This window comes from Chaetomium fimeti, assembly GCF_033439085.1.
Source record: "Chaetomium fimeti strain CBS 168.71 chromosome Unknown B0H64scaffold_7, whole genome shotgun sequence".
NCBI classification, from domain to species: domain Eukaryota; kingdom Fungi; phylum Ascomycota; class Sordariomycetes; order Sordariales; family Chaetomiaceae; genus Chaetomium; species Chaetomium fimeti.
In genome coordinates this window covers 1,176,157-1,198,538 of record NW_026944335.1, presented here as the reverse complement: position 1 = coordinate 1,198,538, position 22,382 = coordinate 1,176,157, and the positions used below count along the sequence as shown (strand labels likewise).

Below are 22,382 nucleotides of genomic sequence, written 5' to 3'. Positions count from 1 at the left end.
GAGCTCCAAAGGAGCTGGACGAAGAGGACGAATAAACTGCAGAGAGTGCCAACAGTTGTCGGTGTAACGGCAGCACGCCGTCTTGCTTTTTCTGGCCGGTCCTGGTGGGAAGCCGTACTCTGTGCGGCCGAAGTGACCTGTTGGGACTGAAGTAGAGCCGCTGTGACGGGCTTCTGGTCGATATGTGGTGTTGAACGGGAGGGGGTCGTGGTTTCTTTGATGTTCACCAAGATATCGTCAGATACAGTCCCGCATCTCTGGGTGAGCATTCCTGTGTAGACATGAGCGAGTCGAGGCCACCAGAAGGCATATGTAGTTGGGGATACACGTACTGCGCAAGGAAATAGAAGGATCTATCTCACGGGCAACGCATACGGGCGGTGCAAAGTGGTCGATGTTGCTCCCAAGCTCTCGTACGCTGTGCGCTGTTGCCAAACAGTTCGAGTCAATCGAACTCTTTAGAGCTCGGTAGCGCGCCTTGATGATCCGGATGTCACAATCGGTGAGGGAATCGCTCGACTTGAGCTTGGACTGGGAGTTCCACTCAGAACGCCGGGCGTTGGACAGCGATCTTGTGTTCATGGTAGGTTAGCAGGGAACTGAATATAGAGGTGAAACTAATATGAAGACCAGAGCGGACGTTGTGGAGGCTAATAACAAGTGCTTGGTGTTGTGCTTAAAGTTGTGAACTAGCCCAGGTGCGGTGGATGGAAGTCAAGTCGGCTCGGCTGATGACCATGTGTGCGTTCCAAGGTGGGAATGCAAACGTACTTTCCTAAAACAACAATAAGAGATGGCTTAGTTGTAATGCGGGCTGATCGCTCATGTATGAGGAGAAAGACTGGGCATGGAGAAGTTGCGAGGACGTGGTCGCAATGGCGCTGGCGGGGAAGAATGCGAGGTCGACAAGAATAAAGTGGCGGATGGGAAAGAGTGAGGGAAAGAGTCCACGATACTGCAGATGGAAGAAACCAGCTCCTCGAGGAAACAAGCGCGCCGATAGGAGGTGGTGGCCGTGTGAAAATAGGAGGAAGTGACACACCACCTTTTTCCGACACACCAACATCCTCGCCTTTCCAACAAGTGATCACTCATCATCGAAGTCGACGTGGGAAGGAAAGGGGAGCATGATCTATAATGATATTCACCCAAAAATGCTCGTTTTCCAAACCAACCAAATCCAACCGTAAACCCACAATTTCCATCCGAACTCGACCGAACCGTTGACCCCCGAACACCTCGAACGAGTACCCCCGATCCACGCTCCGAACCAGCCCCTCCAAGCCAAAAAGTACCGTCTTGCTCCCATGGAAGTCGTAAAATCAACAGCGGTGGCGTTAAAGAGGCAACCGTTAGTTGCACAACTCGTCTTCCTGCTCCCACCCCTCGATCCTGAACCTGAACGTCTCGTCGCCCTGTCCTCTGGGTATCGCATTGCCGCTGCAATCCCACAGGGCGCGCTCAATGTACGTGGCATTCCCTTCCCAGTCGACGAGCATGACGGTTTGCCGCTGGGTGCCGTAGAGGCCCGCCTGGAAGCCGTTCGGTTGTTGCTCATCCGGCGTCACCGTCTCGGCGGCGGACGGGTTGCGCCCCTTCATCTCCACGCTGCCGGATTCCTGCGCCTCGCACATCTCTTGCTGGTGATCCTTGCCTCCGAGCGCCGGGATGAAGATGGAGTTCTTGAGGAGGGGGATCACCTCTTCTAGGTTGATGGTGTGCTCGGAGGGGAAGTTATCCGTGTCTAGGATCTTGAAGAGAGAAGCGATGAGTTCCTCCTCGCTGCCGCCGGCGGCCACCGCGCGGCTTAACAATTCCTTGCCGTCACGAATCTTGGGCCATAGCGTTTCCTTGTTTTCGCCGCTCTGCTCGAGATAAATGGCGTTACTGAGGCCGTAGACAGACCCTCGCTCCTCGCATATCCAGGGGACCTGGCCGGCGTGGTCACAGCGGTTCGAAATGATGGCCAAGGGGTTGATGTTCTTCCCGCCCGCCACTCTGCGTAGCTTCCCGCAGACCAGCGAGAAACCACCAACACCCTTCACGCCGCCGTCGCTCAACATGCGGTGCACGAACTCCTCGGTCGACTCGGCCGGATCCGCCGTTAACCATGCCGTCACCATGCCGCCACGGCTGCGCATGCCGCTGACGGGGTGTTCTGCGTTGCCGGTGTCGGTCTCACGGTAGTTGGTCAGCACGGCAAAATTGCCACCCTTCGTGATGCCCATCCACGTCCCCCGCTCGGGTCTCTGGAGATCGACGCTGGAGAGGGCTTCGATCTTGGTTGACGTTTTTGGTTGTGTTTTTGTCGACTCATCATCGGTGTCGTTTGCTGACCCGTTTGCCGTGGTGTGCGAATCAACCTCGGCCGTCCACCATTGCGGCCGGCTTGTTGGCCGGAGGATGTACTCGTCCCGGTTGTCGATCGCCACCAGCGCGTAATCGGGATGCGCCGTTGTAAAGAGGGCGATGCACATATTTATTAATTAGGATAAGTGGAATAGGTAGGTGGTTGTAGAACGTGTTTTAAAAATTATGCAAGTGCTTTTGAACAGTAGGGTGTGATACGCCTGAGGATGTGTGTGACAGCGGTGGTCCGGTATTGGAGTGTTGGAGTTCCCAAGCGGGCCGTTGTTGGGTATGTACCAGGCAGGGAGGGAGAATGCAGGGTTCTGTCGATCGACACCCGACTGGCACGAGACTGGTCGCCGGTTGTGATTTCAGCACCGTTCGCTGAATTTATAGCGGCCCTGAGAGTCAGGATCTGACCGCCGGGTCACGCCTCATGCGGTCAGACCACTCTCATCGAAATGCGTTGTGGTCGAGCTAGACTCGGTCAGACACAACAATCCCTCCATAAATTATCACCTGACAGCACACCAGTTTTCGTGCGGCCAAAGTGGCGGAAGCGGCATCGGGCTGCAATGGAACGTCAGCCGGTTGAGGCTGGATCCTGGCGAATGTGGTTGCCGTTGCGTTGGTCAGGCACTTGGATCACGGGAGGGCCAATGGAGACTTGTGGCCATGGAACCTCTGGACCGCTGCTCTCTTGCGGGTGCTGGCCCGGTCTCCAACCGTCGGAGAATAGTTACAGCATTCCGGCCCCGGATCTCGCAAATGCACAGACCAGCACAGCGGGCCCAGAAGCGGGTCGGGGGGGTTACCAATCGGCTGGTGCGGGGCGGTAAGGTATCCTGAGCCCATGTGGGACGGAGGGGTGTTGCTGGGAGTCATTCACATCGGCCAAATACATACCGGCACCGGAAGCAACAACGGGGTGGACAAGTGCGGGATGGCATTATTCAATAGGAGGAAGAATCACACACACACGAGCAGCTGCAGACTACTCCGCATTAGGTTCTACCACCCCCGCATGTTTACCAGTAACCGAACGTCTTCCAGCCCAGGGACCCTCCAACCGGCGAACAAATTACCCAGTTGGGAACATCATTGTCAAGCCCGAGTCCAGGCTTTATTTTTATTTTTTTTGTATCAGATGTTGGGGTTCTGCAGCCATGGGGCAAAGCACTCAAGCCCGGTTGCAGGTTCTGGAGTGCCAATGCAACGGGCTTCCCGATCCAAGGTTTTTGGATCTTGAAAAGATGCATGACGGCCCGGTAAAAGCCCGCAGGGCGCGGCCTGTGACGCGAGGCGAATCGCCGTTTCCAGACAGCTGTCCAATCAAGTCAGTCGTTTTAGGGCCGTCTTCAGATCCCCAGGGCGATGTTGAGTGCCACTGCGGGGCACCTGCTGCGGTTACAGGTGCCGACGAAAAAATCTCTGCTTGAGTCACTCACACTGGGAGGGGCAGAGAAATCGACTATTTCAAGCGACATCGGGAAGCTGCCCGCTTCTTTCCCATTTCCTTGCATCTTTAAACCTCCTCTTTCCCCAGATTTGCGTTCGTCCCTGCAACCAGATACCCAGACACAAGCCAGCAACCCGGCAGAAAAAGTAGCAGTCACAATGTGCGGCACAGACACAACAAACGGCGCGAGCAGTGCCAATGGCACAAATGGGGTATGTTCCATTCTCCTGCCCTGCATCAATCAAGCCCCCTTATCACCTTATCGACACATTTACACCACCCACCACCAGCACCTCGCACTTGGTCATTTTATTAGCTACTGTCGTGATACTCATGCCTGCGATTACAGGGTGCCTCGTTCAAGCCGTCGAGCCCATACCAGCCGGTTGGCGACTTCCTGTCGAATGTCAACAAGTTCAAGATCATCGAGTCGACTCTGCGTGGTCCGTAACCGGCGAACAATTGCCCCTCGATTTCCCCGCTGACCCCTGATTAGAGGGCGAGCAGTTCGCCAACGCCTACTTCGACACCGAGACCAAGATCAAGATGTCAGTATTCCCAAGCACAGACCCGTGAACGGCCCCTGGAGACCAGTTGCTGACTTTGTTTCGCGAACAGTGCCAAGGGTATGACTCTCGCAACCATTCAATGCTCGACAATTCTTCCGCCCACTAACACGCAACCCCCGTGCAGCCCTCGATGAATTCGGCGTCGACTACATCGAATTGACCTCGCCGGCCGCGTCCGAGCAGTCGCGCAAGGACTGCGAAGCCATCTGCAAGCTTGGCCTGAAGGTACGCTCCCCTGCGCGCGCCTGAACGCATTGGATTTGCCGACTGACAGCGCACATAGGCCAAGATTCTGACACGTGAGTCACCGGTTTCGGCGGTCCACCCCACCACGCCCACCCCACTAACAAGCAACCAGACGTCCGCTGCGACATGCGCGATGCGAAGCTCGCGGTCGAGACTGGTGTTGACGGCCTGGACGTCGTCATTGGCACGTCTAGCTTCCTTCGGGAACACAGCCATGGCAAGGATATGGCCTACATTGAGAAGACAGCGATCGAGGTGATCGAGTACATCAAGTCTAAGGGCCTTGAAGTGCGCTGTGAGTCAAGCCCGGTGTTCTCCCTCCACTACCGCTTGACCTCCTGATAGCTGGCTCGTGGTTGCTTGGATGCTTTGAGTTCTAACGACCAGCAGTCTCCAGCGAGGACTCCTTCCGGTCCGACCTGGTCGACCTCCTATCTCTGTACAGGGCGGTCGACAAGGTCGGCGTGAACCGGGTTGGTATCGCCGACACGGTTGGCTGTGCTACCCCCAGACAGGTCTACGACGTAAGTATTCAGTAACTCGAGTATGACTAAACAGTTTTGGTGCTGACTCGGCGCAACAGCTCGTCCGGACGCTCAGAGGCGTTGTTTGTATGTTGATTTGATCCACCTTGGAGGAGGATTATGCTGACGTTGCTAGCTTGTGATATTGAAACACACTTCCACGATGATACCGGCTGCAGTATCGCCAACGCGTATGCCGCCTTCCTTGCCCTCTCCAATTTGCAGTTCCTAACTCCGTCTTAGCTACTGCGCCCTCGAGGCTGGTGCTACCCACATTGACACCAGTGTGCTCGGCAGTAAGTGCACAAGAACTTGTACCGTGTAGTCGCCATTTCTAACCAAATTGCAGTCGGTGAGCGTAATGGTATCACGCCCCTCGGCGGTCTTCTTGCCCGCATGGTCGTGAGCGCCCCTGACTACGTCAAGAGCAAGTACAAGCTCCCCTTGCTCAAGGAGGTGAGTCACACATTCAGCATGGTACCTTTGAGCCACTCTGACCCCTTATAGATTGAGGATCTGGTTGCCGAGGCTGTCGAAATCAACACTCCCTTCAACAACCCCATCACCGGCTTCTGCGCCTTCACCCACAAGGCCGGCATCCACGCCAAGGCCATCCTCAACAACCCCAGCACATATGAGATTCTCAACCCCGCCGACTTCGGCCTGACCCGCTACGTCCACTTTGCCTCGCGTCTGACTGGCTGGAACGCCGTCAAGACCAGAGTCGGACAGCTCGGCCTCGTTATGACTGACGACCAAGTCAAGGAGGTGTATGTAGACCCCCCCTGCAGTGAAGGGAGGTATAAAGCTGACAGCTTTCTTCTAGGACTGCCAAGATCAAGGCGATGGCTGATGTGCGGCCGATTGCCATCGACGACGCCGATTCCATTATCCGCAGCTTCCACCTTACGCTACATGAACGCCCCGCCGAGGCAACATCCAGTGCTCCGCAATAGGCCTCCAGCGGAGTGTTTTGGGTTGTATGAAAGGTTTCCATATGTTTTACTTAGTCACATCATTCCGGAGTTGATTGGGAAAAGGTGACGCTTGGGTTCCATATATTTTCGCATAGTGCACCAGATCCGGGACGTCAAAAGTTCTGCATGGTATGAGGGAGTCAAAATAAGGATTAAAAGACCGCGGTTGTCCGTCTTAACGTATTGCTCTGATTGTTTATCTCATTTGTGAGGAGAAAGGTGAAGATGGTGACGCAAGGTTGACTGCCTCACCGTTTCGAAGAATACAATATTGAGCGCGGACGTCATTGTGCATGTAAACCGACGAGTTCTCCGCCAAAGGTTATTGGAGATGGATGGAACGGAGATGCCCGAGATTTCGTAAAAAGCGGCCGCCCAATACAACGACGATAAACGCCAGCAAAATAGCAAATTACCTAATAATGTAACAAAATCTACATGTACGTAGACAGATCTTCTGTGACCGGATCGAACTGTGTGGGCTTCTTGGGCATTGTACATGTATGTACATGCCAAGTTCGGGGGTGTCTCTGTCCGAGGATCCTGCTGTCGATTTGATGTCTCAATCTACTCAATGGGTAGAAACATGCCACGAGAGTTCTCGGACTTCAACGAACGCTGAAGTACCAAGTTTTAGACCCAGTCGATCGCTCAAATGGCTGCATTCTTCGTTGAACCTGAGCTCCGGAGGAAGAAGAGTTGGAGGCTTCCCGAGACAACGAGTGGGTCTCGAAGCTCCGCGCGCCTTGCACTGCCGTGAAACAGGCAGGGGGCGGCACACAGACCATTCGTGTGCCAGCTGGAGAGCCTTGGCTCCCTCTTCGCTTGGTAGGTGGCCCCCGGTCACTTTGTGTCGTCATAGGACCAACATCTTGGACTTGGGACCGCCGAGGGAACCCTGCACTCTCCTTGCAACCCCTCCCCGTTTCTGCACCCGAAATAAAAATCCATCCAAACACCCGCCCGCAAAACCACCAACCTCGTCCCATATCAAGATATCGCCCCAGGACATCGATATCCCCAACAACGCTGAAGGACGGAGCCAAACCCACCCACCCAACCAGGCTTCTGAGTCTGCGCCCATTCAGCCCTGCACCCCACGACCGCCGGCCCCACCAAAACCGACCCCTCCTTCCATTTCCTCTACCGGCCAAACCAGGTACATACATACAACCAGGCCCGGCCTGACTTGGCCAACCCCATTCCGCCAAAAGAGAAGAAGATATGGCCTACCGAACAGCGGAGCGCACCGAGCGCTGGGACCGCGACCTTGACCGCGACCGCGACCGCGACCGCTACAGCGAGGTGCGCGAGCGCTTCGAGGACGACGACGACCACGTCTATGTGCGCCGCGGCGGGCCCCCGCTGTCGGCCACATCGCGACTGCCACCGCCGCCGCCTTGGGAGAGGGAGCGCGAGAGGGACTGGGATCGGGATCGGGATCGGGATCGGGATCGGGATCGGGATCGGGATCGAGACAGAGAAAGGGAGAGGGATCGGGAGAGAGATAGAGATGACAGATCCGTGGGCCCACCGCCGCTGCCGCCGTTGGATCGGGATAGGGAGCGGGAGGGACGGCGGTTCCGCGGGCACGATGATGATGACCGCGAGTCGGTGATGGTACGGGAACGGTCGCGCGAGCGGCGCCGCGTGGTGTACGACGACGAGCCCCCGCCGCCGGCTCGCCGCCGGCCGTCGCCGCCCCCGCCTGAGTTCTGGCGTCGGCCTGTCTCGCCCCCGTCGCCCGAGCTGGAGAGGTCGCGCGTGGTGATCGAGAAGGACCGGTACAGGAGCCCCTCGCCGAGGCCGCGCCCGGGCAGGTTGATGCGCAGGCAGTCGAGTCTGGATACGTTCGATCGCAAGCCGGCGAAGCGCTACTGGGAGAGGGATGAGGAGTATGGCCCGCCTGCCCGCAGGGATGAGCCGCCGCGCGTGCCGCATTATGTGGATATCCCGCTGCCGCGCACCAAAGCGCTGCCGCCGCCGCGGGTGTATGCCGAGAGGGAGCGGGAGCACTTTGATGAGATCCAGGTGTCGGATCCGCACCGGTATGGGGACGAGGATTTCCATGCGTATCCCGAGCGCGTGCGGGAGAGGGAGGTTGTGAGGACGCGGCGCCGTACGAGGAGCCGTGATTCGAGAGCGATGAGTCGCCGCCGCGGCCGGTCGAGGTCCTCGAGCTCGAGCAGCTCGTCGAGTGAGAGTGGCGGTACCACGCTCACGACCAGGAGCGAGTACCCCAAGAAGGGCAAGACGCGCATCCCGGCTCGGCTGGTGTCGAAGCGGGCGTTGATTGAGTTGGGGTATCCCTATGTGGAGGAGGTGGGTTCCCATCCGCGCTGAGGAAGGGCCAGACGGAGAATGCTGACGGCCCTAGGGCAACGTGGTCATCGTGCAGAAGGCTCTCGGCCAGCATAATATTGACGACCTCCTGAAGCTCAGCGATGAGTACAAGAAGGGTTCGTTCTCTTTTCCCATTCCTACACCCCTCCCGGCTAACACCCACAGGTGAACTCGAAATCGTCACTGCTCGTTCGAGCGCAGGCGACATCATCGAAGAGCGCATCGAGCGCCGGACCGAGATCTATGAATCCAGCCCTGCCACTCCTGCTTTCCCCCCACCTTCCGCCGCCCAGGTCATACCCGGCGGCACAGGCCCGGTCATCATCGATGCCAACCCCCCACATCACCACCACCACCCCGTCGACGTGGTCAAAACCACCGTCGTCCGCGACGTCTCGCCCGCCCGCTACACCACCACCTCCTACGACACATACGATACGACCACCTCCTCCTACGACACCTACACCAGCACCAGCGGCCCGCCCGCCATCGTAGTCGACCGCTCGCGCGAGGTATCAGGCCACGTCCCCGTCGGGCCCGTCGCCCTCGCCGGCGAGCGGCGCCACCACCACCACCGGCACTCGGGCGCGTACGAGACGGACGACCTGCGCTCCGAGATCCGCCACCTGGAGACGCAGCTGGCGCGGCGCGAGGGCAGCCGCAGCCGCCACCGGCATAGTCACAGCCACAGTCGGCACCGCAGCCGCAGCCTCAGCCGTGGTGGTGGTGAGCTGGTCCGCGCCGAGCGCCTCAGCACGGGCGAGCTGGTTCTGTATGAGGAGGAGATCGAGCAGATCCAGGAACCGAGCCGCGGGGGCCCGCGCATTGAGAGGGATAAGCGAGGTAGGCTGTCTATTAGCATGCCGAGGTATCGGTAGTTGGTGTTTTGTTTGTGGATGGTGGGTTTTGGTTTGTGTTTGTTTGTGTGGTGTGTGTGTGTGTTCGTTTGTGTGTGTGTGGTGCTGTGCCTTTTTTATCGCTTTCTCTTTCTTTCTTTCGTATGGGTATGGATATATCCTGGTCGGGCCACGGGGTGTGGGAACGCCTTTTGCTGATTTCTTGTGTTAATAGGTCCGCCGCCGAAGTTGATGAGGGCTATGTTGGCTACTTTAACATGAGAGGGAGACGTTGGGTTTGATGGGCGGTTTCGTGTTCAGAGTTGGACGGCTACAGTGCATTCGGATGTTGGTTGTAAACACGATGCTGGATGGGGTCTGGGGGGTTTGGGTTGCAGAGACATGGCAGCGATGAGCGACGATCTGATGATGTCTTTCCTTGTTTTGTTCATAAAGAGATACATGATGTAAATGCGGATACGAGAGAGCTGTAATGTGTGTGTTGGTTACGTACGACCTGGATAGTTGCAAATAGTATTCACCGTCTGCCCTTTTGGTTCCGGTCTCAGGCTTGTTACATCGCTGATGGGTCCGTTTAACAGATGAAGGAGCGGCAGGCATTGCTTCCGGACCGCGCAACACTTCCCAAAAGGATCAAAGTAGTAAATATCGGCTGTCCCCTGATTCATAATCACTGTTGGCACCGCAATTCGAGATTCGGAGATAACCCAGCCCCACCGTTACGGACTTAGACGTCAGGGTGTACATAGCATCAGGGAGTTCAACGTCAAACTCAAAGATACATATACCAATACTTCGTTCACCATGTCTTCCCATTGTTGTTTTCCATCTCATTCTCAATCATTTCCACCATCCTCACCTCCCGAGAACAACGCTTAATACCGTCAAAAAGCCACTTCCAAAATGCTCTCCGCCAAAACCATCATCGCAACCGGCGCCTCCTCCGGCATGGTACGTTAATATCGACACCCTTCAACGCCCTCCTTGCCCCCCAACCCTCACTCTCACTCCTCACTCCCCAGCTCATACACCCATACCCATTACCCATCCCATCCGCCATACCCATCCCATCCCATTCCCATGCCCCCCACCCAGCACTAACACTAATACCGCACAGGGCTTCGAACTCCTCAAACACCTCCTCACCCAACCCTCCCCCGTCCAACAACCCTACCGCATCATCCTGGGCGCGCGGGACGTGCCGCGCACGCTGGCAGCCTTCGACACGCTGCGCTACGACGCGGCCCGCCACAGCGTCACGGTGCTGCCGCTCGAGCTGTTCGACCTCGCCGGCGCGCGCGCCTTTGCGTGGGAGGCGCTGGCAAGGCTTGTTAGTGGTGGTGGTGGGGAAGGGGGTGGTGGTGAGGGGGGTGAGGGAAAGGAGGGAAAGGGGGGGAGGGTGGATTATTTGTTGTTGAATGCGGCGCTGGGGGAGCCGAATCGGAAGGAGAAGGTCGGGCCGTGGGGGTGGGGGGAGGGGGCGGTGGTGAACCATCTTTGTGAGTCTCTTTTGTTGTGTCCTTAAGGGGTTGAGATAGGAAGAGGGGTGGGAGGGGAGGGGTGGTTGTCTGGGAGTTGACTGGGATGGGCTTGCTAACGAGCGGTTGTAGCGCAACATTACCTGCTGCATCTGTTCCGCGACAAACTGGTTGAGTCCAAGTCGAGGGTCGTCATCGTCTCGTCCGGGGCGGTGAGGCTCGTGGGTCAGACAGGTACGTGCCAGTCCGAGTATCTGACATGGGAGTTGTAACGAGAAGGTTGACACTGACGGTAGCGGCAGAATCGCTGGAGAGGGACCTCCGGGCGGACACAGTTATCGACCTCTACACGACGTACTGCCAGACCAAGTTCGTCCAGCTGGTCAGCGCGCACTGGTGGCGGCGGGAGTTGGCAGGCCAGTGCACCGTCGTCGCTGTCTCGCCGGGTTTCATCCCCGGTACGAACCTCGTAAAGAAGTCGGGGTTGTTCAGTGAGGATATGCCCGGTGCTCAGTCGATTGCTGAAGGTAGGTGCTTGGAGCCCCGTCTGGTAGGCAGGGTGACGAAGTTGACGAATGTAGGCGCGCACAGCATCCTCCGAGCATTCACCCGGGACGACTTCCCCGCGGATCCGGAGCAAATCCTTCTCACCAGCTGGGGCCAGTGGTGGCCCAAGGAAGTCTACGGGCTGACGCTGGACAGGGCACTTCAAGACAAGTGGTCCCCAAGCAAGGAGGCCATCGAGCGGGAAGCTGGGCTGTCCGATTGAGCCCAATCACCAGTTCCCCTATTCATGTATGATGTCGCTTGTCACAGTTGGCATCAAGCCGTGGAAGGCCGCGAGGAGCACGGCCGGACTTGTTTCCCCATGAGAGAGAGAACGTACCCGGTCTCCCTACGCGGTTGTCGGCGTCGGCTGGACGGATACTCCGTGGCACGAATCGTGTTCCCTTCGACTCGTTCTTTACGGCGGGGACATAGCGAGGGGCAAGAATGTAAAGTAGAATAGAACATATTGGCGGTCTCGTCAACCTCAAACTCATTCATGGCCGGTGCGGTGCGCCTTGGGCGGCTTTTATCACCAGCATAATAGTGGTGGAGGCGGCGGTTAGGTTTTGGTAGCCACAGCTCGCCTCGTAGTAAGTTAATCATTAACATTAAATTGCTTTCCAACGACAGATAGGCTGCTACTACTACTCTGGTTGGATAAAACAAGAATCTCTCTTGGGGGTATCATCAAATCACGGCGCAACCTCCTTGGTATCCCCGCGCTTCTCCGCCTGCTCGGCGGCAGGGACCTGGACGGCCTGCTTGTCCTGGGCCAGCGTTTGCTCGTCGTTCAACTTGGGGTTCCTCAGCGCGGCGGCAAAGGCGATCAGCGGCACGCACAGGCAGATACCCGTGATGGTCAGCAGGCGCTGGGCGTACTTGTACGACTCGATGACGGCCTGACGCTCGTCGGTGCCGACGGGGTACTCCTTCGAGAAGGTGAAGGGGTCGGCGTAGGCGAGGGTGGGCAGGGTGGCGTTGTTGAAATCGAGGAGGCGCTCGTTTAGCTGGCCGGGCAGAACCTGGGTCCAGATGGCGCCCGAGACGGCGCCGCCAAAGGCCGAGCCGAGGTTGTAGGTGGCCAGGTACAGGCCGGTCATGACGGCGAGGTGCTCGTGCTTGAGCGCGGCCTGCAGCGACGCCTGCGCCGGGTAGGGGAACATACCGCCGGCGAGACCGAGGACGACCTGGGCGCCGATGACGCCCGCCCGGCTGGAGGTGTCGGCGTCGCCGCGGTAGCGGATCAGCAAGCCGAAGGCGACCATAAAGAGGCAGGTGCCGGCGACGATGAAGATCTTGAGCCGGCGAACCTTGTAGACGACGAGGCCGAGGATGCAGCCCGAAACGACGCTGAAGAAGCTGTAGAAAGACGACACGCGTGTGGCCGTCATGTCGTCGAAGTCGAAAGCGACCTGCAGGACGGTGAAGAGATAGTCGCCCTGCATGTACCAGGCCCAGTTGAGCAGCATGGCGATGCCGAGCGCACCCCACACGGCGCGGTCCTTGATCAGGTAGAAGGGCACCAGAGGGTGCGGCGCGCGCAGCTGCCAGAAGACGAAGATGGGAATCGTGCAGACGCCGACGATGAGCGGGCCGAGAATCTGCGGGGCTGTCCAGGAGGCCTCGAAACCGCCGGCGATGGTCATGGGGACGAGGATGAGGGCGAAGACGGCGATCAGGAGGATCACGCCGATCACATCCAGGCGCCAGAAGAGGTCGACGAGGAAAGCACCCCACGGCATGCCCTTGACGTCCTCAAAGTACTTCTCCATGATGCCCTGCTTCCGGGCGCGACGGCCGACGAGGGTCAGGCTTATGATCAGGGGCATGGCGCACACGGGGTAGATTATGCACCACATGCCAATGCCCCAGTGCCAGTCGGTGACTTCGAGGACGGCCTGCGAGACGTTGCCGCTGACCCACGTGGTGATGAGGAAAGGCATGGCCGGGACGTAGCTGAAGATGAGACGGGCGCGCGTCGATGTAATGTCGGCGACGATGACTTCGACGAGCAGCATGATCATGGTGTATCCGATCTGGTAGATGAGGGCGCCCGCCGCAAAGGTCGACACGTTGGTTGAGACCGTCTCGATGACGGTGCCGAGGACGTAGAAGAAGACGGAGAGGACGACCAGCTCGGCGCGACCGAAGATGTCGGCAATCTTGGCCGACGTGGGCTGAGCGGCGGCAGCGATGACGGACCGCAGTACGTTGACGGTCGCCAGCAGCGAATGCTGGGAAAAGGAGGCGGTCGCTTTGGGTTGGTAGGCATAGCGGAGGACACCGTCAAGGCCGTAGGCGAAGGCGACGAGGAAGACGCCTAGGAAGATGAAGACGCGGTCCGTGGTGGTCAAGACAGCAGCTAGAGCCTCAGCACGGCGGACACCGGGGGATTTGTCGTCGGAGGGGGAGATCGAGACCGAAGAGGCTCGGCCGGGTAGGTCGGAGTGTGCGCTGTCCGCCGTCGCGGTGGCCTCGAAGGGCGGGTTGTTGTCACCGCCGCGAGCCATGGTCGAGTTGTCAATGCAGCACAGGAGCAAAACAACGAACACACCGTCACACACAGAACGTTTACTTGTAAGGAACTACGACTGTGATGCAGTAGAGATCAGCAAGCCCAAGCTCAAGTTCCCACAGGCAATATTTATGTTCTGGGGGAAGTGGGTAACCCCCATGCGACTCCCACGTGGAAAACATCCCATCTGGGCATCTTCGCCCACGCAGAATTTTAATTGTCGCATTATTCCCAAGGCGAGGGATTCCTTGTGGAAGGTTGCACCAATTGACGCGCGACCACTCCCGGCGGAAAACCCAAGAAGGGGCGGCCGAGTCCGATGCTCGCCGCGCCCAGGCCGGAAAGGCCCTGTCACGGCCGACCAATAGATCTAATCAGATCCATCTGATAAGCAGTTCTTTTCCAAAACGGGCCGAATTAGCAGGGAGCCCTCACCTTCTTCGCCGAGGCTACCCCTCCTCCCCTCGCGAAAACCAGCGGAGGTTGCACAGAAATAGGATCTGATAACTAAGGTAACTCTTGGGTCCAACCCGAAAAGATGGTGAATTTGTTGGTTTATTGAGGGCGCGTGACACCTGAGACCGATAGCGGGGCTGTGGGTCGTTGTTTCCCGTCGGGTGTGCAGATTTTGAGCGTTCCATTGCAGCCTCTCGCCGACGGAATACGACCACCGCCGAGCGAGTTACAGCGCCAAGTTCAGGGTTTGCCCATCCTTCCACTGCAACCGGTCCACCGGAGCTTCCTGTCTGCATACCGAGGCCCGCCCATTTCAATATTGTCGGGCCCGCCGCCATGGTCCGATTTTTCTTCCTCCATTTCGCCGCTCGACAGCCTCGCGACGTCCGAGAAGTTGGTGTGGTAGATCGGCATGCGAATCTCTGCCGTGACTGCGCAGTGTAACCATGCTAGGCCAGCCAGAGCATCCATAGGTCATGCTTCTCCAACCAAGCTTGTCTCCAACGTCGGCCACTCCGTTGACTCGGCCTTGGCCATTCGTAGATGAGTATTGACTGCAAATCTTGACCCATTCAGAAAACGACCGGTACCTAGAACTACCACCCACTTAATTAATAACAGATAAAAGATCAAATAGTACGAAGTAATAGGATGTCTTCCCTTACTGAAACCAGGTGGCCCTTCGTCAACAGAACGGTGCTGGTACCCGGATAACTGCTGATTCCACCCAGAACGGTCGACGCAAGAAAAGCGCCCCTCCTCCTCCTCGGTGCAGGACGAAACAAACACAACTTTTGAGTCTCCCAAACCTGCCGCCAAACCCCTCACTCACACCATAGCCCCCGAAATCTTCGTAAACGCATCCGGCTCCTCCCCCTCAAACCCCCTCGCCGCGCGCCTCGCCGCCTCCTTCGCCCGCGCCATAACCCCCCCATCCCCCCCATCCCCCACCTCCACCTCGCCCCCCCTCACCAACCAAAACGAAACCTCACACCCCCCAACCCGCAACTCCTCCACCGTCGCCTGCAGCTCCTCCCACAAATCCCGATTCCCATACCGCCGCCCACCCCCAGGGCAATGGCGCGGCTTCCGCCAGCGGCGCGCCACCCACCGCGGCAGCCAGCGCGTGGCGCCCCAGACCACGTACTCGAGGTCCGTCAGCACCACCACCCGCCGCCACCCCTCGTCGCCCCACGCCCGGAACTGCAGCGCCCCGATCACCGCCCGCAGTTTTGCCCGGTTGGATGTGGGTTCTGCCCGCTCCCCGGACGGGCCGTGCCGCTCCAGCGGGAAGGCGACGCGCCCTGCTGCGGGTGGTAAAGTGGCGGCGTTAGGGGGGGTGGTCCCAGGCTCGTGGTGGTGGTGGTGGGATGGCATGCCCGGCGGGGTGGGAGTGCTCGACCCCGCGCCCTTGAAGACGAAGGCCCAGCCGCCGGTGGGGTCGGCGAGGCGGTTGGCGTGCCGGCCGTTGTTGACGCAGGACCCGTCGACGACCAGCAGCATCTCGCGGCTGTCGAAGCGGTTGATGAAGCGCGGGAAGGGGGCGCGGTCCGGGCCCGAGACGGTCTGCAGCGGGAAGTGCGCTTCTGGCGAGAGGCTCGGGTCCTGTGGGTGGAAGATCGTGGCCGGCTGCACTCGCGCGTGCCGGGTCAGGCGGCGTGCGGGGCGGTGCGCGGGGGCTGCTGCCGCGAGGGGGAGGGTGGCCGTGGTTGTTTCCATGGCGTGGTGGGTGGTGGTGGCTGTGGCGGGATTGATGGGAGGCAATCGGTGTGATGACGGGCTGGTAAGACCAGACCTGGTGACAGAGTCAATGGGGTGATGAGACGGACGAACGACTTGTGCCCATCTCATCTTATCCAGAACCCCGACATGGTGACGCCCTCCCCTTGGCGCTGCAGGGACAAACCCGGTTGGCCCCAACGGTATGGTGAGGCCCACCACCCCACGCTGAGCCCCTGTAAGGGGCTTGCTGCTCATGAGCTCATCCTGTTTCTGGACGTCATATGTAGTTGTGGTGAGGATCGGACGATATTGAGAAAGGCATGCGAGGCGACGGAGATCTTTATTAAGATTTGACGAGTATGAGCGGAGAGTGCCGGGTGTTACATCACTCGATACCACCATCCGTCATGGGTGATATTCTGTTACCCTGCTTTGGCAGCCCCTCGAACTTGAAGGTCATGTCATATGCCATATATGTCCCATCCTGTTGACCGCGAACACCCACCATTTTAACCGCTGGCAACCAAGTGGTGGACCCCAACCCGAGTGCCCATCAGGATCCGGCTCCGAGGGCGCGGAACGGTGCGGGACGGGCAGGTGGGGCGTCGGCTTGCATCGGGCTGCCCCGCGGAGGGCCCGACGGGCAATAGCATACATAGCAGACCACATACATCAACATACCACACCCCGAGACATCACGGTGCGGCATCATACACAACCCCCAACACCAACGCCAATACACACAAAATTCACTCAAGATGGCAAGCTCGTGGGTGCCAGACATCGACCCGGCCAGCGACTTCTCGCTCGCCAACATCCCGTTCGGCATCATCTCAACCCCCGACGACCCCGCGCCGCACGCCGCCGTAGCCATCGGCTCATACGCCCTCGACCTCAAAGTCCTAACCGCCAACCCAGACCTCTCATCCCAGCTCTTCCCCTCCATCCCCAACCTCCCCGAAGCCTTCGCCCAACCCACCCTCAACACCTTCGCCGAGCTAGGCCGGCCCATCCACCGCCAGGTCCGCACCGCCCTCCAGAACCTCCTCTCCACCACCACCGCCCACCCCTCCCTGCTCCGCGACAACCCCACCCTCCGCGCCCGCGCCCTCCTCCCCCAATCCGCCGTCCGCACCCACCTGCCCATGGCCATCGGCGACTACACCGACTTCTACGCGGGCTACCACCACGCCTTCGCCGTCGGCGCCATGTTCCGCGGCCCGGACGCCGCCCTGCAGCCCAACTACCTGCACCTGCCGGTCGGCTACCACGGCCGCGCGTCCAGCATCGTCGTGTCGGGCACGCCCGTGCGCCGGCCGGTCGGGCAGATCCTGCTGGACGGGAAGCCGGAGCCGGTCACGGCGCCGTCGCGTAAGCTGGATATCGAGTTGGAATTGGGGTGTTTTGTGGCGAGGGGGAATGAGATGGGGAGGGGGATCGCGGTGGGGGAGGCGGAGGAGTATATTTTTGGGTATGTGTTGTTGAATGACTGGAGTGCGAGGGATGTGCAGACGTGGGAGTATGTCCCGCTGGGACCGTTTAATGGCAAGAATTTTGCGAGTACGGTGAGTCCGTGGGTGGTGCTGGCTGATGCGCTGGAGCCGTTCCGGGCGAAGGGGGTTGAGGTGGAGGGCCGGCCGGAGGTGCAGGGGTATTTGAGGGAGGGGAGGGCCGAGAGCGTGTTTGATGTGAGGTTGGAGGTGGATTTGACGAGTACGTGTGCTGCCTGCCTGGCAGTTTTCTTTTGTTCTCTTTTACCTATCTGTGGACGGACTTACTTGCTAACACCGCTTGACCAGCCGCCGAGGGCGACACGACCACCATCGGCCGCACCAGCTCCAAGCACCTAATCTGGTCATTCCCGCAGATGCTGGCGCACCACACCCTAGGCGGCTGCCCCATGCGCTCCGGCGATCTGCTCGGGTCTGGTACCATCAGCGGGCCCGGTGGCGTTGACGAGCGCGGCAGCCTGCTGGAAATGACGGAGAACGGCAAGAAGGAGGTTCTGCTAGCTGGGATGGATGCGCGGACATTTCTCAAGGATGGGGATACCGTAACGCTTCGTGGGTTCTGTGGGGAGGAGGGTGCGCGGGTTGGGTTTGGGGAATGCCGCGGGCGGATTTACAGCGCTTTGCAAAAGTGAAGGGGACACGCCTGGATTAACATCCGGTTCTGAAATGATAGTTAAAATGGATGCCGGAAAGTTTGGTGTTCTAAATTAGGAGTGACCCGCATGAGAAGCAAACAATGGCACACACACACTGAGACACGGCCCGACCCCGAATCTCAAATCTGCCAAGAATCGTCAAAAAGGCAAGGGTCCATCCCCCTCGTTCCCAACAAGCCAGTGCATGATCGACAAAGATGAAAGGCCCAAAAGAGGTAGGCTTGCAGGCAATCACGTGTCTCTCCACTTGGAGTGCGAGCTTGTGTTGCTGATGGGCGCGCTCTTCCAGTCGGCTCGCAGCGCGGTTCTCGGCAAGTGCGGAAAACCGAAACTCCTCGCGGCGGGTGATTCTGGCACTGGAGCGCGCGCAATTGAACCACTCCAAGGTATGAAGGCCTGTGTCAATGGATCAGCTCGAAAACCAGGTCAGCGATTTGCGCTCTTTCCTGGAGACGACAACGGCTCCGCAGGGCCCAGAAACAGCCCGACAGGTCGTGTCGCCGCATGATGTTGGTCCACATCGCGCCAACAGTCATCAATCGCCCTTTTCCGCCCCCGGAGACAATTCCGCACCGCAGCACCACCACCCCCAGTCACCGCTCGATGCCCATGCCGCCGGCAGCAGCAGTGCCAATGCGAAGAGGAGGGCTGAAGAGGATGATGACGGCCCATCGAGGCAGCAGAGAAGCAAAAGAAATCGAGTAAGCACGATTCCTGTTCCTGTCATTCACCATTGTCGCTGTTTGTTGGTGTTGTTGGCTTGGGTCACTTGGCTAACCATTGAACTTATCGCTCCTCTCTCCGTAAATAGTACATCTCGATTGCATGGTGAGTTTTAAGTTTTTTTGATGTTCCTGTTCCTGTTCCCCGGTCCCCCTGGTGCGACGGTTACCCGCATGTTGGTGCATACCAAGCAGCGGCAGAAGAAAAGCACCCACCCATCCAACCCACGCATCTCGCTTCCGAACCCGAGAGACATACAGCAGAGATTGGAATTCCTGACCCTGCCCTCCCGCCCCCTTCACAGTAACGAGTGCAAACGCCGCAAGATCAAGTGCAACGGCCAGACGCCGTGCCAGCGATGCGGTCATCTCAATCTTCAATGCCTCTATGCTCCGAACTGCTGTGCCAACTTCAAGGACTCGGATGAGTTCCGGGAGATGGCCGATCAGATCAGACAGCTGCAGGACCATGTCGACACCCTCTTCAATTCCATGAACTCGCTGCGCCAGGAGACGGCGCGCCTCGCCCCGCTGCAGGACCGTGTGCTCCCACCCCCTTCGGGCGCCGCCACGCCCTCTCCCTCGGCCTCGTCCGGCACCTACCAGCGGCCTGCCCTCCCCTTCCGAGTTCCCTCCTACTTCAACGGCCCAACCAGCCTCGCCTTCACCGTTGGTGTCGCCAAGAACACCCTCCATACCATGGGTTACTCCGGCGTAGGAGACAGCAACGAGGACAGCGGGACGCAGCCCGATTCGACGCCCCATGCGTCCCCTTCGCTGCCCCCCGTGTTCTCCGATGCCCTCGCACAGGGCGCCATCGACCCCATCTGGGAGTTCGACGAGACCGAGATGACGCGCCTGCTGCACGTCTTCTGCGAGGAGATTGACGTCATGTACCCCGTGACATCCATCAACTCGGTCAAACAGCACATCAAGCACATCGCCTCGTGGACCGACACGGCCAGACGGACCGGCGCCGCCCTTTCACCCGGCCTGGATCAGATCGTCATCGACCCCAAGACACTGCTGCTGAAGATCCTCCTGTGCTGCGCTCTGGTGGTGGCCGAGCACGGCAACAGCGACAGGGCCGTGCGTCTGTACGACAGCGTCCAGCCAACCGTCGACAAGATGCTCACAAGCGAGGCCGCCGACGTGACCCAGCTATCCTTCCTCGCCCTGTGTGCCGGCTATCGCTACCTCTCTAACGACGAGGTGCTCGCCTGGCGTCTGATCGGCCAGGTCGCCCGCCTGTGTTTCGAGCTCGGCCTGCACCGCCGGGAGGGCCTGCAGAAGATTTCCGACCCGCAGCTGCGCCGGAACGCGCTGCATACCTTTTGGTCTGCGTACGTCCTGGACCGGCGGTGGAGCTTCAGCACCGGCCTGCCGTTTGTGTGCCACGACGACAAGATCGATCCGAAATTGCCGTACCCGGTAGGAGACGTCGCCAGCCGCCCGTTTTTTGTCGCTTCGCTTCGCTGACATGCTTTAGGAGGGCCATCCGTTTTTGGTTGCCATGATCGGATACTCTCGGCTCGGTGCCAAGATATGGAGGCTCGTCGACTATTTTGAGCCTGCCGTCATCCGGGAGCTGAAGCCCCACGACTTTGACGAACTCGACCGCGAGATCATGGACTGGTACCAGAGCGTGCCCGAGGAGATGCAAACCCAGCGGCTGGATAACGGCGAGCCGTCGGTGCCTTCGGGGCGGTACGACCTCCAGCGGCTGCGTGTCTGGACTTGGCTGAGACTGAACCAAGTATGTCGCGGTCTGTTCCGAACGTTCTCACCGTCCTTGGCTGACCGCTCCAGGTGCGAATCTGGCTGTACACGCCCGTTCTACACAGCGCAACTAGTATTTCCGAGAACGTGCCACTCGCCCGCAAGGTAGTTGACCTAGCCCAGCAAACCATCCGCCTCCTCGCGCAGCTCAACAACGAAACCGATCTGTACCGGCGCATCCAAGTCTTCTACCACCAGTTCCTCACGTCGTCCATCGCGGTGCTGTTCCTCGCCTCCACGCACGCGCCCCTGCTGTTCAGCGCCATGTGCCGCGACGAGTTCTACATGGCGCTCGACCTCGTCAAAGACATGTCATCGCGATCATGGGTCTCGCACCGCCTATGGCGCACCATCCGGTCGCTGCGCGCGTATGCGCCCAGCCTGGGCCTCGGGGACAGTTCAACCCGCCTGCCGGCGGTGGCATCACCGTATGCGCACACCAGCGGCGGCGGTAGCAGCGGCAGCTCCGGCTACAGCCCTAGCGTGCCGGGCCTGCTGAACAGCGGCGCCGCCAGCCGGCCCGGGAGCCGAGGCCGCACTGCCAGCGTGGCGAGCCCGCCTGCGCCCACACCAGGCACGTCGCAGCCGATGCAGATAGACGACCCCCTTAGCAATGGGCAGCGGCTGCAGAGCGAGATGCTGCGCATCTATGAGGGCTACACGGGCAGGACGGGAGTGGCTGGCGGCGGCGGCGGCGGCGGCGTGCCGGGGCCGGGGCCGGGGACGGCGGACATGGGGTATGGCAGCCCCGGGCTTGGCATTACGGGGGTTTTGGCGGGAGGCGAGGGATTGGCGGGACAGAAGGATGCGAGCGTGTACCAGCATTTGAAGGATATGTTTTGAGCGCGCGATGTATGTAGATGGATGCCTTTCGCCTTTGGACGATACCCATAATTGAACGTTTCTCGCGTTTTCTCGCACTTATCGGCGTCGTTGCCTGAATCGGGAGGCTGGTTTACCCTATTCGTATCCCTGTCGGGTTCTTCCTGCGCCTTGTTCTGGACCACTGCAGCTCTTGGCAGCCGTCCTCAATGCGGGATTCCGGGGTCATCAATGACTCGACATCGTGTCGTCGAGTCATACCGTGATTGCTGATATGTCTGTACTGGAGTAAACAGAGATCCGATTGGTAAACAGGGTTTCTGAGGTGCCCACCCCCTTGAATGACACGGTGACTCCCGTGGAGCCAGAATAGCGTTGATGCTTTTAAAGGTGCTACCTTGTGACAAACGGAGCTGTTCAACTCTCAAGTTCATCGCCCATTCCCTGCCTGCATCGAAGCTCCACGATATAGTGGTTTTCCTATCACTACCTAACTGAAGGTTAAATGGCACAAACTATTCAACATCACCCACCGTTTACCATCAACACATCAATAAATCACACAACCACGGGCCGTGCCGGTCCAACAATATCAACCACAATGGATCGCACCCTTGATTTCCGGGACACCGGCCACGACCCAGACCCTGAATCAACAACCCTAGCCACAACAACAGCAATAGTACCAGCAGGCCCCGGACGAGTGGCTGGCATTCCCGGCTACCATTCCACCAACCCAACCAACTTCCCGTGGCGGGGCGGACCGTCGTGGTACCCAAACCGACTCCGCAGGACCCTCCACCATCTCCGGTCCAAGTCCCGCGCCGATGCCAACACCCCAACACCAC

At 59.1% G+C, this 22,382-nt stretch overlaps 10 protein-coding genes across 10 annotated transcripts; 5 read left to right on the top strand and 5 right to left on the bottom strand.

The window, feature by feature from the left end:
* Positions 1-1,241: 1,241 nt before the first annotated feature.
* On the bottom strand, positions 1,242-2,643 carry B0H64DRAFT_228568 (NRDE protein-domain-containing protein). The gene has a single exon (XM_062799686.1). The coding sequence runs from the start codon at positions 2,475-2,477 to the stop codon at positions 1,353-1,355; it is 1,125 nt and encodes a 374-aa protein (XP_062655948.1). The 5' UTR covers positions 2,478-2,643; the 3' UTR covers positions 1,242-1,352.
* Positions 2,644-3,765: 1,122 nt separating this feature from the next.
* B0H64DRAFT_228522 (HMGL-like-domain-containing protein) lies at positions 3,766-6,214 on the top strand. The gene is made up of 14 exons (XM_062799685.1): positions 3,766-4,020; positions 4,158-4,251; positions 4,305-4,356; positions 4,427-4,434; positions 4,502-4,602; positions 4,661-4,676; positions 4,736-4,918; positions 5,014-5,147; positions 5,207-5,234; positions 5,284-5,338; positions 5,391-5,443; positions 5,497-5,603; positions 5,655-5,917; positions 5,974-6,214. The coding sequence occupies exons 1-14, from the start codon at positions 3,967-3,969 to the stop codon at positions 6,101-6,103; spliced, it is 1,278 nt and encodes a 425-aa protein (XP_062655947.1). The 5' UTR covers positions 3,766-3,966; the 3' UTR covers positions 6,104-6,214.
* On the bottom strand, positions 6,215-6,808 carry B0H64DRAFT_228520 (uncharacterized protein). Its single transcript, XM_062799684.1, has one exon. The coding sequence runs from the start codon at positions 6,623-6,625 to the stop codon at positions 6,326-6,328; it is 300 nt and encodes a 99-aa protein (XP_062655946.1). The 5' UTR covers positions 6,626-6,808; the 3' UTR covers positions 6,215-6,325.
* A 742-nt stretch (positions 6,809-7,550) lies between these two features.
* B0H64DRAFT_406646 (uncharacterized protein) lies at positions 7,551-9,560 on the top strand. The gene is made up of 4 exons (XM_062804518.1): positions 7,551-8,446; positions 8,502-8,583; positions 8,633-9,471; positions 9,539-9,560. The coding sequence occupies exons 1-3, from the start codon at positions 7,742-7,744 to the stop codon at positions 9,343-9,345; spliced, it is 1,500 nt and encodes a 499-aa protein (XP_062655945.1). The 5' UTR covers positions 7,551-7,741; the 3' UTR covers positions 9,346-9,471; positions 9,539-9,560.
* A 358-nt stretch (positions 9,561-9,918) lies between these two features.
* B0H64DRAFT_467378 (uncharacterized protein) lies at positions 9,919-11,571 on the top strand (the record flags this gene model as incomplete). Its single annotated transcript, XM_062807715.1, has 5 exons — positions 9,919-10,275; positions 10,442-10,694; positions 10,935-11,036; positions 11,105-11,329; positions 11,384-11,571. The coding sequence occupies exons 1-5, from the start codon at positions 10,228-10,230 to the stop codon at positions 11,569-11,571; spliced, it is 816 nt and encodes a 271-aa protein (XP_062655944.1). The 5' UTR covers positions 9,919-10,227.
* A 392-nt stretch (positions 11,572-11,963) lies between these two features.
* On the bottom strand, positions 11,964-14,238 carry B0H64DRAFT_228476 (major facilitator superfamily domain-containing protein). Its single transcript, XM_062799683.1, has one exon. The coding sequence runs from the start codon at positions 13,859-13,861 to the stop codon at positions 12,044-12,046; it is 1,818 nt and encodes a 605-aa protein (XP_062655943.1). The 5' UTR covers positions 13,862-14,238; the 3' UTR covers positions 11,964-12,043.
* Positions 14,239-14,415: 177 nt separating this feature from the next.
* B0H64DRAFT_406639 (uncharacterized protein) lies at positions 14,416-15,260 on the bottom strand. The gene has a single exon (XM_062804517.1). It carries the CDS (start codon positions 14,791-14,793, stop codon positions 14,563-14,565), a length of 231 nt encoding a protein of 76 aa, XP_062655942.1. The 5' UTR covers positions 14,794-15,260; the 3' UTR covers positions 14,416-14,562.
* B0H64DRAFT_419706 (uncharacterized protein) lies at positions 15,151-16,041 on the bottom strand (the record flags this gene model as incomplete). The annotated part of the gene is made up of 1 exon (XM_062805406.1): positions 15,151-16,041. The coding sequence occupies one exon, from the start codon at positions 16,039-16,041 to the stop codon at positions 15,151-15,153; it is 891 nt and encodes a 296-aa protein (XP_062655941.1).
* Positions 16,042-16,564: 523 nt separating this feature from the next.
* B0H64DRAFT_228440 (uncharacterized protein) lies at positions 16,565-18,401 on the top strand. Its single transcript, XM_062799682.1, has 2 exons — positions 16,565-17,757; positions 17,844-18,401. The coding sequence occupies exons 1-2, from the start codon at positions 16,803-16,805 to the stop codon at positions 18,185-18,187; spliced, it is 1,299 nt and encodes a 432-aa protein (XP_062655940.1). The 5' UTR covers positions 16,565-16,802; the 3' UTR covers positions 18,188-18,401.
* Positions 18,402-19,371: 970 nt separating this feature from the next.
* Positions 19,372-21,555, top strand: B0H64DRAFT_328392 (uncharacterized protein; the record flags this gene model as incomplete). The annotated part of the gene is made up of 3 exons (XM_062800828.1): positions 19,372-20,364; positions 20,423-20,689; positions 20,743-21,555. The coding sequence occupies 3 exons, from the start codon at positions 19,372-19,374 to the stop codon at positions 21,553-21,555; spliced, it is 2,073 nt and encodes a 690-aa protein (XP_062655939.1).
* Between the last annotated feature and the right edge of the window lie 827 nt (positions 21,556-22,382).